The sequence below is a fragment of the Tenrec ecaudatus genome, chromosome 1, assembly GCF_050624435.1.
Source record: "Tenrec ecaudatus isolate mTenEca1 chromosome 1, mTenEca1.hap1, whole genome shotgun sequence".
NCBI lineage: Eukaryota > Metazoa > Chordata > Mammalia > Afrosoricida > Tenrecidae > Tenrec > Tenrec ecaudatus.
Genome location: NC_134530.1, coordinates 266,307,432 through 266,325,111, shown reverse-complemented (window position 1 = coordinate 266,325,111; position 17,680 = coordinate 266,307,432). Strand labels below are relative to the sequence as shown.

The following is a 17,680-nucleotide window of genomic DNA, read 5'->3' as shown; positions in this document are numbered from 1 at the left end:
TTAACCTAAACGTATCTGCAATAATCCTATAGTCTTGTTTGATGACTATTTTTTATGTACAATTATTGCTTTTGCAACATTCTATCATTGATCCCCAACTTAATTTTTTAAATGTTTATTAATATTTTTATTGGGACATAATCCACATATCCTACAATTCAATAGTCAATCATACCAAAAGCCTGCTTAATTTCTATCAACAAGTTCATATTTTCCAACTAATGTTCCTTGTTTCTAACTTTTGCATTCTAATCACTAATAATGATCAGTGCACCTGGATTTGATCAATTTCAGACTGCAGTTACTGGTAGACTTCTTCCAGTTCTTCATCACTAGCTTTTGTGACTAGTGCATAAACTTAAGTAAAGTTGTATTGATTGGATTTCTTTGAAGGTGGATAGACATAATCCCATCACAGGCAGCATTGTACTTCATTATGGATTTTGCAACGTTTTTGACAGGAATGCCACACCACTGCTCTTGATTCCTCTTGATTGTATTATTAGTGTCATAGTAAATGATTTTCTGATTCAAAGTCCGAGCCCATCAGCAACTGAACATCTCGAAGGCTCCTCTCCCACAGGATTTACCAAATTCATGTCCCATGGATGACTCCACTCTAAGAGAAATCAGCTTCTTCTCAAACACATTTCCAGTGCCCTTGAACATGAGAGGCCCATCCTCCAACACAATCTCTAACAATTTTCTGCTTCCATACTTTAGGCTTTTGAATATCTGACAATGTTTTGAAACTACTGGTAAGGTTTTCAGGGGCTACTTCCTCCGAGAGGGCAACAAATTCCTTATAAGTAGTCTGGTTCTTAGTCGGGAAGCTCCACTGAAACCCGTTCACTTTGGTGACCCTGCTGGCATTTGAAATACCAGTAATATAACGTCCAACATCACAGACAAGTGGTGGCAAGGGAGAATACATGTGGATTAATAAGCCTTTGGTGAATTTCACAGATGCAGTTAGGTTAAAATTCAACACCTAACATTTGGTATCCCTGTGATCCATTTAAAATTTGTTCTAGTTTTTAATATTTTCTAGTTTCTTTTCAATTGACGTTTTGTTACTATTGCTGGTTTTAGATGTTTTTTTCTGTATACGAAACGCAAAATAGGTAATTATTTCTCAACAGTAACTAAATGGTTCCTTGGGGGTCTGAGAGGGGAGACTAGAGGGAAAGGGGAGATAATAGATGAGCACAAGAATGAAAAAATATTTTTAAATCCATGTGGTGACAATTGTACAACTTCTTGATGTGATCGAATTACTGAATTGTATGTGATTCTATATGCCAATAAAATGGTTTTTAAATGGTCTTATTAATATCCATGATACACAACATTTTTGTGTGAAAACCTCTTCTTGCCTTTTTTTAAACTTTTTTTCTTGAGTCTTTGTAATATGGGTCTTATATAGTTATTTGGACACACAACATTTTTTTTCATGTAATCTTTAATAAAAAATTTTTTAAAACCTCACTGCCTTTGAGTTAATTTTAACTTATGTGACCTTATACGGCATGTGGTTTTCCAAGACTATAACTCTTTGCAGGAAGAGAATGCCTCAATCTTTCTCCCAGGAGTGATGGGTAGTTTTGAACTGTTGACCTTTCAGTTATGAGCCCAATATGTAACTACTAGGATACCATGGCTTCTTCAATTACTACATTTAGACTTATTTTCAATAGATTCTATCATATTTTCACTCTGGCTTAAACCAGACATGACTCTTAAGGATGTTTACGTCAATATGAGGAATTCCCCAACTGTTAAGAATTAAGACCATCATACTTGAGGGAGAGCTTAGAAGACAAGTTTTATATATTATTCTTATGATTGGCTCAAATATGAAGACTGAACGTGTTTTACGGGGCAATATTTCCTAAAGAAGTCTAACTTTAAAACTATTTGAGTAACTAGAATTTGTTTAGATCACCATACAATCTTTTCACTTGAGCCCTTACAAACTAATAGCAAAATAACTAAGACTATGCTATAAAGCAAATTCTTATAATCTACAAAATAATTATGCATCAAATCTTAGAAAAGATTGTAATAGAGAAGAAAAAGAAATTTTTGTACAATTTACTTTGGTCAGGCATTAGAATTTAAATTGTACTTCAAAAGAAGGACAATATTTTGTCCCAAGACAAAACAGAGTGTCACATTAGAACACAGAAAGTTAAGAGTATGGTTTTGGTTTGGTAAAATTCAACTAATTGAAGAAACCTAGATGCATCCATTAATTTTTATGTTACAAATATTTATGGTGCCCCTACTATGTAGTAAAGAAACTCTAGTGATACAATAGTTGATCATTCAGTCACTAACTGAAAGGCTGGTGGTTTGGATCCACTGAGCAGCACTGCCGTAGAGAGACATGTATGTGATCTGCTCTCTGTTACAGACAAGCCAGGGAAACTTTATGATGCATTCTACTCTGTCACACGGGGTCACCAGCAGTCAAAAACCAATTAGGCAGCACACAGCAACAATAACACTATGTGCTTTGCATCCTTTCAGGTATAGAGGGTAGAGCAGTAAAGATATAAATATCCCTGGACAGACAAGGGAACAACAAGCTCTCCAAATAGGTTGTGAGGTAGGTGGGGGAGGCCTGGTAGAGCATGATCAAGGGTAATGTAATGAAGAGGCATTGTTGAAACCCTGGTGGGGACCGAGCATGATAGTGGGACAGGAGGAAAGTCAAGGGAAATAGAGGAAAGAGCTGGGAGGCAAAGGGCATTTATAGAGGTCTAGATAAAGACATGTACATGCATAAGTATATTTACATATTAGGATGGGGAAATATATCTATGTGCCTATATTTATAGGTTTAGTATTAAGGTAGCAGAAGAACATTGGGCCTCCACTCAAGTACCCACTCAATGCAAGAATACTTTCTTCTATTAAATTGGCATTCTATGATGCTCACCTCCCCTACAAAACCACTTAAGACAAAGTGAGTGAATAAGCAAATGTGGTGAAGAAAGCTGATGGTGCCCAGCTATCAAAAGATATAGCGTCTGGGTTCTTAAAAGCTTAAGGGTAAACAAGCGGCCATCTAGCTCAGAAACAACAAAGCCCACATGGAAAAAGACACCAGCCTGTGTGATCACGAGGTGCTAAAAGGATCAGTTATCAGGCATCAAAGAACAAAAAATCAATATGGGGTGCACATCTCCCTGATATGATAACTAAGGACAAATGGGTGCATAAGCAAATGTGGCGAAGCTGATGGTTCCAGGCTACCAAAAGGTATAGCATCTGGGGTCTTAAAAAGGCTTGAAGGTAAACAAGCAGCCATCTAGCTCAGAAGCAACAAAGCCCACATGGAAGAAGCACACCAATCTGTGTGATCACGAGGTGTTGAAGGGATCAGGTATAAGGCATCATCAGAAAAAAAGTCTTACCATAGTGAATGAGGAGGGTGGGGTTCAGAGTGGATACCCAAAGCCCATTTGTTGGCCACTGGGGATCCTGTTGCAGAGGGGTCTAGGGGAGATGAGTCAGTCAAGGTGCGATATAGCACCGATGAAAAATACAACTTTCCTCTAGTTCCTAAATGCTTCCTCCCCGCCCCCACTATCATGATCCGAATTCTACCTTGCGAGTCTGGCTAGACCAGAGGATGTACACTGGTAGAGATAGGAACTGGAAACACAAGGAATCCAGAGCAGATGATCCCTTCAGGACCAGCGGTGTGAGTGGCGATACTGGGAGAGTAGAGGGAGAGTGGGTTGGCAAGAGGGAACCGATTACAAGGATCTACATGTGACTTCCTCCCTGGGGGACGGACAACAGAAAAGTGGGTGAAGGGAGACGTCGGACGGGGCAAGATATGACAAAATAATAATCTATAAATTATCAAGGGCTCATGAGGGAGGGGGGACAGGGGAGGAAGGGGGGAAAATGAGGACCTGATGCCAAGGGCTTAAATGGAGAGCAAATGTTTTGAGAATGATGAGGGCAATGAATGTACAGATGTGCTTTACACAATTGATGTATATATAGATTGTGATAAGAGTTGTATGATCCCCTAATAAAACATGCAAATGGAGGGAAATGCATAAAGAAATGAATAAATATCTCTGTACATTTGTAAGGAGCCCTGGTGGTGTTGTGGGGTAAGCAGTGGGTTGCTAACCACAGGTCCGTGGTTCAAACTTGCCAACTACTCCTTCACTCACTGCTACGCAGGGTGTCATCTATAAAAGAGTTCTAGTCTCCTTTACAATTGTGTAAACCCAAAGGAGTTCTATTCTGTCGTAGGGAGTCACTTTGAGTAAGAATCAACTTGATGGCAGGGGATACAGATGGGGATTATGATACTATGTAGGCGCCACCACAATAATTCAATTAAGATGTATACAAGTCTGAATAAGTGACCATAGAAATGGAAAGGGGAGAGTGGAAAGGGCAATTTAGTGTAGATGACTAATTTTTCTAGGGTATTATAGCAAATTAGAGGCAGAAGTAGAACTACCACAGTTTCTCAACTTTTTAAAGAGCTGTATTGGCATACAATTCACATGCACACTTTAGTAGTTAGTTCAAGCATATTACGAAGAGATGTGTATTCATCACAAGAAATTTCAGAACATTTTATTTCTTATACTCATTAGCTCCTCATCCCCCTACCTAAACCTCTCCAGCCATGTCCCTCTCACTGCCAATGAATCAATTTCAACTCACAGCGACCCTGTAGGACAGGGTAGAACTGCCCCTGTGGGTTCCAAGACTGTAGTAGTTACAGGAGGAGCCTCATTTTCTCCTATGAACTAGCTGGTGGTTTCGAACTGTTGGGTTTCCACTGTGATGCATAGCCTTCTGAAAATGGGGTATTCACAATTAAGGTCTGATACTGTTACCTCCTTTGGATTTATATTTTATTTACAACCCATGGCTCCCACAGGCTAATGCGCTTCTTCCATGTGGACTTAGTTAAGACCTTGTTTTAAGACAGCCTTTAGGATCTCAAACGTTATTCTTTATGAGAACCTGGCACCATCTCATTTTTTCACCACCCTTTACACTCCTATCTTCAGTGATCGCTTTATGAGGGCAAGTGTCAAGTAAGCCCATGTCATAAGAACTAATTGCTCATTGAACATCCCCTTGTGGCGGGGTCGTGGGGAAGAGACAAGCCAGTCAGGGTGCAGTGTAACTGATGAAACATACAACTTTCCTCTAGTTCCTAAATGCTTCCTCCCCCACTACCACAACAGATGATCCCTTCAGGACCAGTAAGTAGTAAGGAATGGCGATACCGGGAGAGTGGAGGGAGGGTAGAGTGGAAAAAGGGAACCCATTACAAGAATCTATATAACCTCTTCCCTGGGGGACGGACAACAGAAAAGTGGGTAAAGGGAGATATGGGACAGTGTAAGGTATGACAAAATAATAATTTATAAATTATAAAGAATTCATGAGGGAGGGGGAGGGGTGGGGAATGAGGACCTGATGCCAAGGGATTAAGTGGAGAGTAAATGTTTTGAGAATGATGAGGGTAATGAATGTATAAATGTGCTTTACACAACTGATGTACGCATGGGCTGTAATTGATGTATGGATTGTATGAGGCCCTAATAAAATGATTAAAGAAAAAGAGAATTGCTCTTAGAGAACTTAATTGCCACACTTTCCCTATTTATTTGAAAAGTGATTCAAATTGAAATTTGACTTATATAGTATCATAGATACAATAAAATATGATAGGTCTTGTTGATTCCTTGTTCATTATCTTGAAAAATTATTTTTAAATTTATATTAATGACAGAAATAACATACTAGATCAATTAATTATGTATATATTTTAAAAACTCACTGCCATCGATGCCGACTCATAGCAACCCTACAGAACGGGGCAGAACTGCTCCTGTGGGTTTCAGAGATTGTAACTCTTTAGAGCTGGGGTCCTCAAACTACGGCGCGCGGGCCACATGCGGCCTGCAAGACCTTTATCCGGCCTGCCGGGTGTTTTGCCCCATTTTGTTTTTACTTCAAAATAAGATATATGCAGTGTGCATAGGAATTTGTTCATAGTTTTTTTTAAACTATAGTCCGATCCTCCAGCAGGTCTGAGGGACAGTGAACTGGCCCCCTGTTTAAAAAGCTTGAGGACCCCTGCTTTACAGGAATAGAAAGCTCCTTTCACCCCCCAAGTGACTGGTGGTTTTGAACTGCTGACCTTGCAAATAGCAGCCCAACACATCACCACTGCACTGCTAGCGCTCCTTGTACATATTTAATAAAGAGCACATTAATAAATTATACGTTTCTCTTAATTTTTACAGTTTACACTCACCTTCTTATTACATGTGACAGGCAAATTACCAACAAACACAGTTCTCTCATTCTTTAATCTCTCTTCTTCTTGGCTGATTTGAATTCTCTTTCTTTGATTTACAGCCGAGTGTTCAATACCATCAAGTATTTTCCTATCTGCTCCAGCTTTAACATCGTCACATGATCGAGAGTTTTTCCTTTTCTTCTCCTGTTTCTGGTGAATCTCTTCTTCTAGATCAGCAAATGCTAGAGCACTTTCCCTTTTTAAGGCAAAACAAGTGTTAGAAATAAAAGCCATGGAAGTGATATCTAAGAGATGACAAACACAATTTTTAAATAGATACTCTCCATGATTAGAAATGCTTCCCAACTACTTTAAGTTTTCTAAATCTCAATTCAGAAATACAAAAATCAATCTAAAATTTAAAAGCAACATCTAAAAAGTGGCTAGAATTATTACAAACTTTTCTATATAAAAGGGGAGAAGGGTTAAGTTCAATTTTTAAAAATATACTAAAACTGCCAGGTGAAGCACATGTACTACTGCACTATTTTAAAAGGTTGCTCATAAATAAATAGAAAGATAGATAAAAATAAAGAGGTAGCTCAGGGGTCTAACAGGATCTTTGTAACTCTAATATAGCCAATAGGAAATAAGCAGATTTCCTACTTATTTACGTACTGTGCTGATAACTGCAAAGTCAGCAGTTCAAACTCAGCCACTTGGGCAGGCTGCTTCTGTGAAGATTTAAGCCTCAGAAACCCACAGGGCCAGTTCTACTCATCTGATAGGGCTACTATGAATCAGAATGAACTCTATACGAGTGGGTTTAATGATTCTGTAATATTTAAAGGACTGCTTATCAAATATAATGCATTCTGAAGCAGCAAGTTCAATGTAAAGTATTGACTCCTATGGATAGGTAGGTATATGTATCAGTCCAAAAAGAGAACTGGGTGGGAATCTTAGGGACTGAGACGGGAGAATGGGCAGCAGGGATCATAAGATGATTAAATAATTCAACAAACACTATTGTATTCCTATTCTGCCAAGTTTCTGAGGATATAAAGATAAAGACACAATTGAAGGCTTTTCATCAGTGCTCACCACTATTGCAGAGTGCTATCAAGTCAGTTTTGATTCAAAGTGACCCAATGTGAAAGAGTTGAACTACATTATAGTTTGTCATTTTGCTGTAATCTTTATGGAAGTAGAAAATCAGGTGTTTCTCCCACAGAGCCACTGGATGGGTTTAAATGGACATTTAGGCTAACAGTTAAATGCTTAACCATTGTGCAACCAGGTCTCATAATTCAATAAACAAAACAAAAAACCCCCAAGCCCAATTCAATCGAGTTGACTCACAGTAATCCTATATAAATTTTTATGGAACCACATGGCCTCAACTTTTTCTTTCGCCCCCAGTGTGGTTAGTAGATTTGAAATGTTGATTTTCTGACTAGCAGCATAATGCCTAATGCACAGTACCACTGAAATTCAAAATATTATAACCATCATCATATGTAATACAGGAATATAAAAAGAATGTGCCTGAAAAAATAAGTAAGTTTACTTTGGGGTGGGGTGGGGTGGAGGGAGGCAGTACCTGGCACATAGTATTCAATTAATACTGACTATGATTACTTCTCCAGTGGGCCATAAGCTTCACAAAGGAGAGTACTATGTCCTTTTTTTGGTTCGCAATGTTATGTAAAATATCTAGCAGGAGTGAAAGTTGGGAACAAGGTCAGGAAGAACAATGCCTTTCAGGGCAATGTCTTTAGATTTTATCCTATAAAAGATTGGAAGGAGAGGGGCAATGAGGATCTTGAGTATTGCTTGCTCTTTTGGGCAAAAAAGCATAAAACAATTAGGAAGGATTTGGCTTGGTTGCAGAAACCCAATACGGGGAGAGTTATTTTGGAATGGATGACAAACCCAGGGTGTGGTATGATACCGATGAACCATATTAACTATCCTCATGTTCTTTAATATTTCCTCCCTTTACTATTATGGTTGTACTTGTTTTACCTCATTAATCATAATAGATTTGTATATGTTCCTCTATATATTTAACATATTTTAGTACATGAAAGTCAAGGTAGATAACCTTTCAGAAACCATAACAGAAGTAATGGTTCCCTGAGGGTATGGGAAAAGAAAGGGGGAGGGCAAAGAGGAGAATGGGGAGCTGACAGCATTGATGATTGTATAACTCCACTCGATGGGATTAAAAAATAGAATTGTATATGAATGGATTTGTTGGATTGTGTAAGATTATGGCAATAAAACAATTATAAATAAATACATCATGGTGTATATTTGAAAAGAAACAGCCAATCAAAACAAGGGAAGAAGTGAAGACCATAGATTGAAAAGAAAATGAACAAATAGGTTCATGAGAACGTGGCACCTCATTTGCTATGCAGGTGGAGGTGAGATACGGGACAGGAAAGCTCCTGCCCACCCAGCTTAGCGAACTAGAAGGATGACGGTACCAAAGGGACCGGTTTGATGCAGTTGTTGAGGTTAGTTTGAGGCTCTCTGAAGTTGAGGTGTATGAGGAACATATAGAAGCAGGTGACTGCAAGGCAAACACAATCAGAGACAGGTTGCCCAGAATGAAAGGAGAAAAAAGGTCATGAGATAACCATGAAAAGGATCTTTAAGAAAGTCTAAACTGAGTGGTCAAAAAAAGTGCAGAGAAGGACCATATACAAAGAAGAGAATGTTATCGAGACTTCCATAGCTCCGAGAAGAAAAGCAGCTATCTAAATTTAACATCAAGGACTAGTAAAGCCAAGGCTATTCTGCCTATCAATTATGACAATGAAGTAGAAGGGATACCCTGGGAACTATTTCAGGGCTATGGTCTGAGGAAAAATGATTTTTAAAAGCCCTAAAACTTAAATATGTAGTATACACAAATAAATAGTTCAATATCTTGGATGAGAAGGAAGATGTAGCTGAGAAAAAAAGGTTAAAAAATTACATACATAAAATAAGGTTCATGCAATAGAGGGCCGGCCCCAATCCCAACTACGTGGACACCCCACTCCCTCTCCCTATAAGAATTCACTTCAGAGGACAGCTCTGAAGCTACAGCTCAGGGAGAGGGACATGTCTGATCAGAGCACACATGAAGAAACGAAGAGGGAAGGAGAGTAGAACACATCCTGGCCCACCAAGGACGATATCCCTGCTCAGAGCACCCAAGGCACAAAGAGGACCATAGGGTCAGGCCCACCATAAGACATGGCGTCCCTCACTGACCCATAGCACTACGAAGGACAACACTGTAGGCACAGTGCGGGAATTGTCCTCGACCACACCAGGGCAAACCACTAAGGATGTGCAACAGAGCAGCAAGGGGGGGGGCAAAGCAATGAAGTCCCCAAGGAATACTAAAAAGAGACTTTGGGGCCAGGACATGACACCCCATTAGATGGACTGGAAAACACTCCTAAAGGTCAACAAACAGACCTGGAACTATTTATAAGCTTTTACTTTTGTTGTTTTTGTTTTTCTGTCTTGTTTTTTGTGCTTATCCTTGTCTCTGCATGTCTATCTAGATAAAATAAGCAGGATAAACCATCCGGAGGAGAAAACAAGGGGACCAACAGTTAAGGGGGTGGGGGGGCAGGGAGGGACGGGGACAGAGGAGAGGGGGAGGCGGGAGAAAGTGGGTGTTAAAATCATAGCGAGGAGGGCTTAGCATGCCTGGTAGGGCTTGATCAAGGGCACTGTAACCAAGAGGAATTACTGAAACCCAAATGAAGGCCAAACATGATAGTGGGACAAGAGGAAAGTAAAAGGAATTGAGAGGAAAGAACTAGGGAGGCAAAGGACACTTATAGAGGTCTAAATACAGACATGTACACACATATATTTATATATAATGATAGGGAATTAGATTTATGTACATATATTTATATGTTAAGTATTAAAGGTAGCAGACAGACATTGGGCCTCTACTCAAGTACTCCCTTAACTCAAGAACACTTTGTTCTAATAACCTTGCATTCCACGATACTCACCTTCACGATTGCTGAAGACAAAGCGGGTGCATAAGAAAATGTGGTGACGAAAGCTGATGGTAACCAGCTATCAAAAGATATATAGCATCTGGGGTCCTAAAGGCTTGAAGATAAACAATTGGCCATCTAGCTGAGAAGCAACAAAGCCCACATGGAAGAAGCACACCAGCCTGTGTGATCATGAGGTATCAATGGGACCAGGTATCAAGCATCAATGATCCAGAAAAAAAAAACTCATAATGTGAATGAGGGGAATGCAGAGTGGAGACCCAAAGCCCATCTGTCGACAATTGGACATCCCCATACAGAAGGGTCACCAGGAAGTCAGTGAGGGTGCTGTATAGCATCGATGAAACATACCACTTTCTTCTAGTTGTTTAATGCGTCCTGCCTCCCACTATCACGACCTCAATTCTATCTTACAAATCCAGCAGGACCAGAGCATGTACATGGGTACAGATAAGAGCTGGAAACACAGAAATCCAGGGCAGATAAATCCCTCAGGACCAATAACGAAAGTAGCCATACAGGAAGGTTAAGGGAAAGGTGGGGGAAGAAAGGGGGAACTGATCACAGAGATCTACATATAACCTGTTCCCAAGGGGACGGACAACAGAAAAGTGGGTGGAGACAGTGGTTGGTGTAAAGCATGAAAAAAAAAATAAATTATCAAGGGTTCATGAAGGAGGGAGGGTGGGAGAAGAAAAATGAGGAGCTCATACCAAGGGCTCAAGGAGATGGCAACAAATGTATAAATGTGCTTGACACAATGGATGGATGTATGGATTATGATAAGAGCTGCATGAGTCCCCAATAATTTTTTTTTATTATAAAGTAAGGTTCACAGTGGTTTGTTTAGAACTTTTTATCCCCTGTGCAGGATATGAGGATTCCATTCCTGGCAAGTGCATTTCAGGTGGAGAGACAAGCTATCATGGTGGCTTATATGCTGTTATGATATTTAATAGGTTTCAGAGAAGCTTCCAGACTAAGACAAACTACGAAAAGTAGCCTAACAATCTACTTCTCAAAACCAGCCAATATGAAAACCGTATGGATCACAAGTGTGACCACAACTGATGACAGGTATGACAAGAGCAATGCTTAGTTCCATTGTGAAAATGGTCACCTTAAGTCTGAGGCTGACTTTTTAACAGCTAACATATGAGGGTAGATATGAAGGTAAGTCACAACAAAGTATTGACACAAAAAAATCATTAGCACCGTTAATAAATAAAACTAACAAACTGTGAAACTATTGTTTCTTAACTATCTTGTTTCTAGGTCTAACGCTTGTGAAGGCGCTATTTCCATTTCTCTAACCTTTCCCCAAAGAATTCTGTGCTCTCTGACTTACACCACATCAAAACAGCCACTTTGGAATCTTCCAGGGACTCGTATTGTGTTCCTTTTCAATATGTTTGAGATTTAGGAACAAAAAGAAAGCTGCAAGAGCAAGGTAAGGACTGTAGGGTATATGAGATAGGGTTTCCAGTGAAATTCTGGACGAATAGCCCTTGTGACCCTTGAAAAACGGGCAAGTGCATAGTCATGATGGAATTCATTCCTTGGTGCAAGCTGCCTGGCCTTTTTCTCACAATTCAGGTTTCAACGTTCTTGAAATGTAGTAAGTCCTGATGATCATAGTGAGTCCTTCGAGAAAACCTATCAAGATTATCCCTTTGTCCTTACCTAATTAACAATTTAAAAATTCATTTTATAAAGACCAAAAAACTATCCCTTTGGCATTCCAAAGTACAGTCACCATAATATTCTGGCCTGAACCCTCTGCCTTGATTTCACTGGGCCAGCAGATGCCCTTGGAAGCCACTATTTATTGTGATTGGCACCCTTTTCTGAAAGGCACCCTAATGAGACTAAGACAAACTATTACTGACAGAACCTTCACAAAGTGTTGCAGTAAGATGCACAGCTGTGCCACCACTATGGTTCCAAGGCCTAGCGTCTACACAAGTCAACCTGTGGCAGATGTGGCTCCCCTGCCAAGCACGAGAGCAAGTATACATGGAGTGCCAAGGATAAAACACAAAATACCATCGGCACTGGTCAGATGAGACACCTCAAAATTGTCTCCCGCAGCTTCAGGCATGGATTCCATGAAGAACAACTCCTAAGCCCAAGAGGGCAGCTGTTGCAACATCCAGCACATCTTAAGGATTTCAGCCTTTAATTATGCAATAAATGTTCTCGTATTAAAAATGCATGAAAAAAGAACCACCACCACACATTTTGTTTTTAGGAACTGAACCCCTAGAAGTAACCCTGTTTTACGTGAACCGTAATGCTGCTCTCCCAGGCTGTATTTTGTAGCCACAAAGCTATATGGTGTCCATTTAGATACACTCAGCTGGTTGACCATTATATTATCCTAGTTTTTGTCTACCTTACTACCAGGTTTCCCACATTTGTACACTATTCAAGTATCTAATCTCCTTTTCTCTCCTGCTTCTCACACATGGAAAAAGATGAGGCTTTCCACTCCCCCCAAGGGTTAGTCTCAGAAACCCACCCTGTCCGATAGGATCGCTATGAGTACCAGATGACTATGGCAGTGAGTTTGGTTTGGGTTTTTGATTCTCATCAGATTGCCTTATTACCGATTTAAAAAGCTCTTAACTGCAAAAAGTGAACTTCCGTTTTTGTCCTCTTAAAATTACTATTGGCCAATTACAATGCACACATCTTATTTGGAAACAAATCCAAATAAATAAGCTGGGCTAAAAATAAAAACAACCATAAAACATCAACTCAATTAATAGAATAACTTTGGTCTTTGAATTTAGTTTAAGAAAACAAACTTATCATGTGTATGAAAATATTTATAAATAAAACTGTAAGTCTTAGATTTGACCCCAAATAATGCAGGAGTTATGAATGAGAGTAAAGATGAAATAAGACTAGCCAAACATTAATAACTGCTGGGAACAGTAAGATTCATTATCCTTTTCAAATTTTAACTATGTACAACATTTTTCCATTAAAATGTTTTCGGGGAAAATACTAGATATATGAAATAAAAAAGAGATTAAGACAATTGCCACAGTACACGAATTGTAAAGTCAGCAGAGAAAGCAATTACTGACCTGTATGCCAACTTTTTGTCTGCATCAGAAAGGTTCTTCTTTGCTTTAATTTTTTTTGCAGGTTCTTGCAAATGTGGTCTTTGAATCTGAGAAGTAATTTCTTCCCCTTCATCCTGTCTCCTTTTTTTGGTTGTTTCCTTTTAAAAGTTTGAAGTTACTTTTGAGACTTTGTCCTTTAAAATTCTGGACCTAAACGGTAAGTTTAGTGGTCTTTCTAAATGAGCATCCTTACTCTCTCACTGGTGCTGATACAGGGGGTAATACAGTAAGCCTGCTCTTACTCAATGCTGGAAATGTGACAAGGTTTGAAATCTGGTCTGTTTGATTTTGTATATACTCACCCCCAAACCACCTCTGTCCCCCACTGTAAAAATCCCTTAAACCAATGGCTCTCAACCTGTGAGTCTCCATCCCTTTGGGGGCTGGATGACCCTTTTACAGGGGTCGCCGGATTCATAACAGTAGCAAAATTACAGTTGCGAAGTAGCAATGAAAATAATGCTATGGTTGGGGGGGGTCACCACAGCAGGAGGAACTGTATCAAAGGGTCATGGCATTAGGAAGGTTGAGATCCACTGCCTTAAATTAAATGTTTTAATTCAGCAAGTTTGGACTGACAAAACAAAACCTCCTGGGCCAGTAAGGTCATTTAGCTAAGCAATGGAGCCTGAGACCATGAGGGAGGGAGAGGATGCCTCCCATTCGTGACTTCCTAGAGTCAGTCAAAAAGTACTGTTCAATAAATTTTCTATGCCTCTGAAGCAATACTATTTAAAAACTTAACCCTGGTCACGATCAATTGCAATGCAAACAACTTATTTGGATACCGACTCAAATAAGCAAGCTCTGCTAAAAATAAAAACAACCAAACTCAATTAATAAAAAATTGGGGCTTTGAAATTTTAGTAAAAAACTATCATACACGCTAAAAGATTTATCGAAAATCTTATTATCTACATCCTTTATCCCATTGCTGAAGAAAAAAAGTTCATTGTAACAAATCTGTTAAACATCTCTCAACTTGCATTTCACTGAAATTTTTGAAGCGGTTTTGGCAGGTTTCAATCTCGCTGCCTCCTTCTAAGTGCTTGCAGAAATAAACTTTGAACTTCTGGAATCAACCTGGTTTCTTTACGTGGCTAACACTGCGGGGCATACGGGAGCTATCAGCCGGCATGAGTGAGTCCAGTAGCAAAGGTGACTTAAAACGAACCCGGTGCGACCACGCGGGAGCCTGGAGATCTTAACGCTGCGCTAATCTGTCACTTATCGAAGAGCCCGGGGACTTACCTGAGGCGCAGGCACGTACACAGGTTGAACAGGAGATTCCAAAGAGCTGAAAAGGGACGCCAGCCCTCCTGCGCCGGCTCTGGGCAGGGTCTTCCTGTGGAACAAGCTCCCGGCCACCTGTCCGACTAGGTAGTCTCCGCTCGGCTTCCCGCGGGAGCTGGCGTCGGCGTGCTCTCTGAAAACGAGCGCCCGTCAGAGGCGAGCGGCCCACGCCCCTCCCGAGCGCACAGCGCCTTGCGCGGGGAGACGCCCCGCGTGCTACTCACCCCTGCTGGGCCTTTCTCCTCTTCCGCCGTTGGCTCGTGACTTCCAAGGCCATCCTGACTCCCACACCGACAAGACAGCGACGGCACGGGAACCCACACCTCGGGGTTCCGGGACTTCCGCTCCCGGGGCCGCGCCGTTTCCGCTCCCGGCAGGCCTTGCGGCGGCGCCCGACAGGGCGGGAGAAGGAGGACGCGTCTCCGCGGCCCAGGCTTCCCAGCGGCGTCCAGGGCTTGCGCAGGGAAGGAGGTCGTTTAGCGTGGCCAGGCAGCTCGTTGCCTTCTCTGAAGTGGGACGCCAATTTGTACTTGTGCGAATACCGTTTTTTAAAGCTTCTCGTAAAAACTTCATGTCATTGAAGTGATCCTCGCCATGCTGAAAGATTTGTATTATTAGCAGTTTCGCGGTAAATTAAATTTAGGAGCCGCTGCCATTTACCTCTGCCTTGCATCTTGCAGTGGAACCTGTCTTTTTTTGTTTGTTTGTTTTTTAAACATTTTATTAGGGGCTCATACAACTCTTATCACAATCCATACATACATCAATTGTATAAAGCACATCTGTACATTCTTTGCCCTAATCATTTTTAAAACATTTGCTCTCCACTTAAGCCCTTTGCATCAGGTCCTCTTTTTCCCCCTCCCCACTCCCCGCCCCCCTCATGAGCCCTTGATAATTTATAGATTATTATTTTGTCATATCTTGCCCTATCCGGCGTCTCCCTTCACCCCCTTCTTTGTTGTTCGTTCCCAGGGAGGAGGTCACATGTAGATCCTTGTAATCGGTTTATTTTTTTTTCAAACCAACAGCCTTACATTATTTATTGTTAAACTTGATGAGGAAGCAAAAAACCAAGGAATAAACCGGATTATTTGCCAATAGAAGTTCAATTCATCGGATGGGGAGAAAAGTCTTAATGCAACACATGATTTGAACCTGGGAGAATGCGGCCATGCGCGCCATCCCTCAGGGGGCTCCTTACAGCCCCAGCTTGGTTCTTCTCCAATGTCTTCTCTTGGAGTTGTACCTGATTTTTTTTTCTCTTTTTTTAAAATTAATTAATTTATTTATTTTAACAATTTATTGGGGCTGATACAATTCTTTTCACAGTTCATACATATGTACCTGATTTTATTACCGGTTTTCATTCGAATCCATTGGGAACGTGCCGATTCTGCTTCTGTTTCTTGGCCAGGAATCTCTTGATCCCGAAAGTCTTATGAGATGACATGGTGAAGTCAGAGTAACACCACACTCAGGATGGCAGAGAAACTGAGAGCGGAACCTGTCTTTTAACAGCTTGGAGATTAATTTCTGTGAGGATCATTGAGATTGTCCAAGACAGCATGCCTGAATCTCAATAGCATCGTGGATATTTCACCTTGATGTTGTTTAATAAAGTTTTGTTTCTTTTCCAAATTGGTATTCTTTTGCCTCTTGCTGCTGCCATTACCAGCACTGGTGTTTGTTCCATTAGGGAACAATGATGAACTTAACAGTAATATTTTCAGAAGAAAGTAAACATAACGCGGCCACTCCAGAGACGCATGATAAGGGAGATTGGGTGCTGAGATTCATTGATGCTTCCAGAAGTCATAGCGGGCTGCTTGTTGGGCTGCTAACTGCAAAGTCCACAGTACAAACCACCAGCAGCTCTGAGAGGAAAGGATGAGGCTTTCTACTACAAAGAGGTACAGTTTTGGAAACCAATAGGTGAGTCTGGTTTTTTATTTTCCAGAATTCGAAGTACATGCAAACTCAGAAACCTAATGGAGTAGATCTACTCTATTCCACAAGGTTGCAGTGTGGTAGAAACAGACGGTAAACTTTCTAGGTGAAAAGTACATTACAATATATAATAAACTTAGGTGTTTATTATGATCAAGGCATGATAATAAAACAAATGTGTCTTGGAAGATACAAAAGCAAACCAAACTCCTTGCCATCTAGTCGATGCCAATTCTTAGGACAGGGTAGAAAATCCCCTGTGAGTTTCCGAGGCTATAACTTCACAGGAATAGAAAGCTCCTTCTTCCCATGGAGCACATGGGGTTTCAAACTGTTTACCTTGAGGTTTGCAGACCAACACTTAGCTACTATGCCCCCAGGGCTCCATATCTTGGAATATATATGGCTACAATGGTCCCTAAAACTGAGGATGGCCCACCAACAGATGGGTGGCAGGGAGCAGACGAGCCAGTCAGGTTGCAATATAGCACAGATGAAACATACAGCTTTCCTCTAGTTCTTCAATGCTTTCCCCTCCACCCCCACCCACCACTATCATCCCAATTCTTCCTTACTAATCAGGCTAGACCAGAGGATGTACACTGGTACAGATAAGAACTGGAAACACAGGGAAACCAGGACAGATAAACCCTTCTGGACCAGTGGTGAGAGTGGCAATACCAGGAAGGTAAAAGGAAGGTGGGGTAAACGGGGGAACCAATCAAAAGCATTTACATATAACCTCCTCCCTGGTGGATAGAAACAGAAAAGTGGGTGAAGGGAGATGTTGGACAGTATAAGGCATGACAAAATAATAATAATTTATAAATCAACAGTTCAGGGGGGCGGAGGGAGGGGAAAATGTACAAATGTGCCTGACACAGCGGATGGATGTGTGGATTGTATGAGTTATAGAAACCCACCCACAATAAAACGATTTTTAAAAAGGTGATGATGGC

The 17,680-nt window shown here is 40.7% G+C and overlaps 1 protein-coding gene across 1 annotated transcript in view; it reads right to left on the bottom strand.

The window, feature by feature from the left end:
- RBM34 (RNA binding motif protein 34) overlaps positions 1 to 15,126 on the bottom strand; it is a 37,921-nt gene extending 22,795 nt beyond the window's left edge. The window contains exons 1-4 of the mRNA XM_075532265.1: positions 14,996 to 15,126; positions 14,730 to 14,904; positions 13,440 to 13,576; positions 6,317 to 6,557 (exon numbers count right to left, since the gene is read on the bottom strand). Coding sequence (XP_075388380.1) covers positions 6,317 to 6,557; positions 13,440 to 13,576; positions 14,730 to 14,904; positions 14,996 to 15,048 — 606 coding nt within the window. The 5' untranslated portion in view covers positions 15,049 to 15,126. The remainder of the gene's footprint in view (positions 1 to 6,316; positions 6,558 to 13,439; positions 13,577 to 14,729; positions 14,905 to 14,995) is intronic.
- Between the last annotated feature and the right edge of the window lie 2,554 nt (positions 15,127 to 17,680).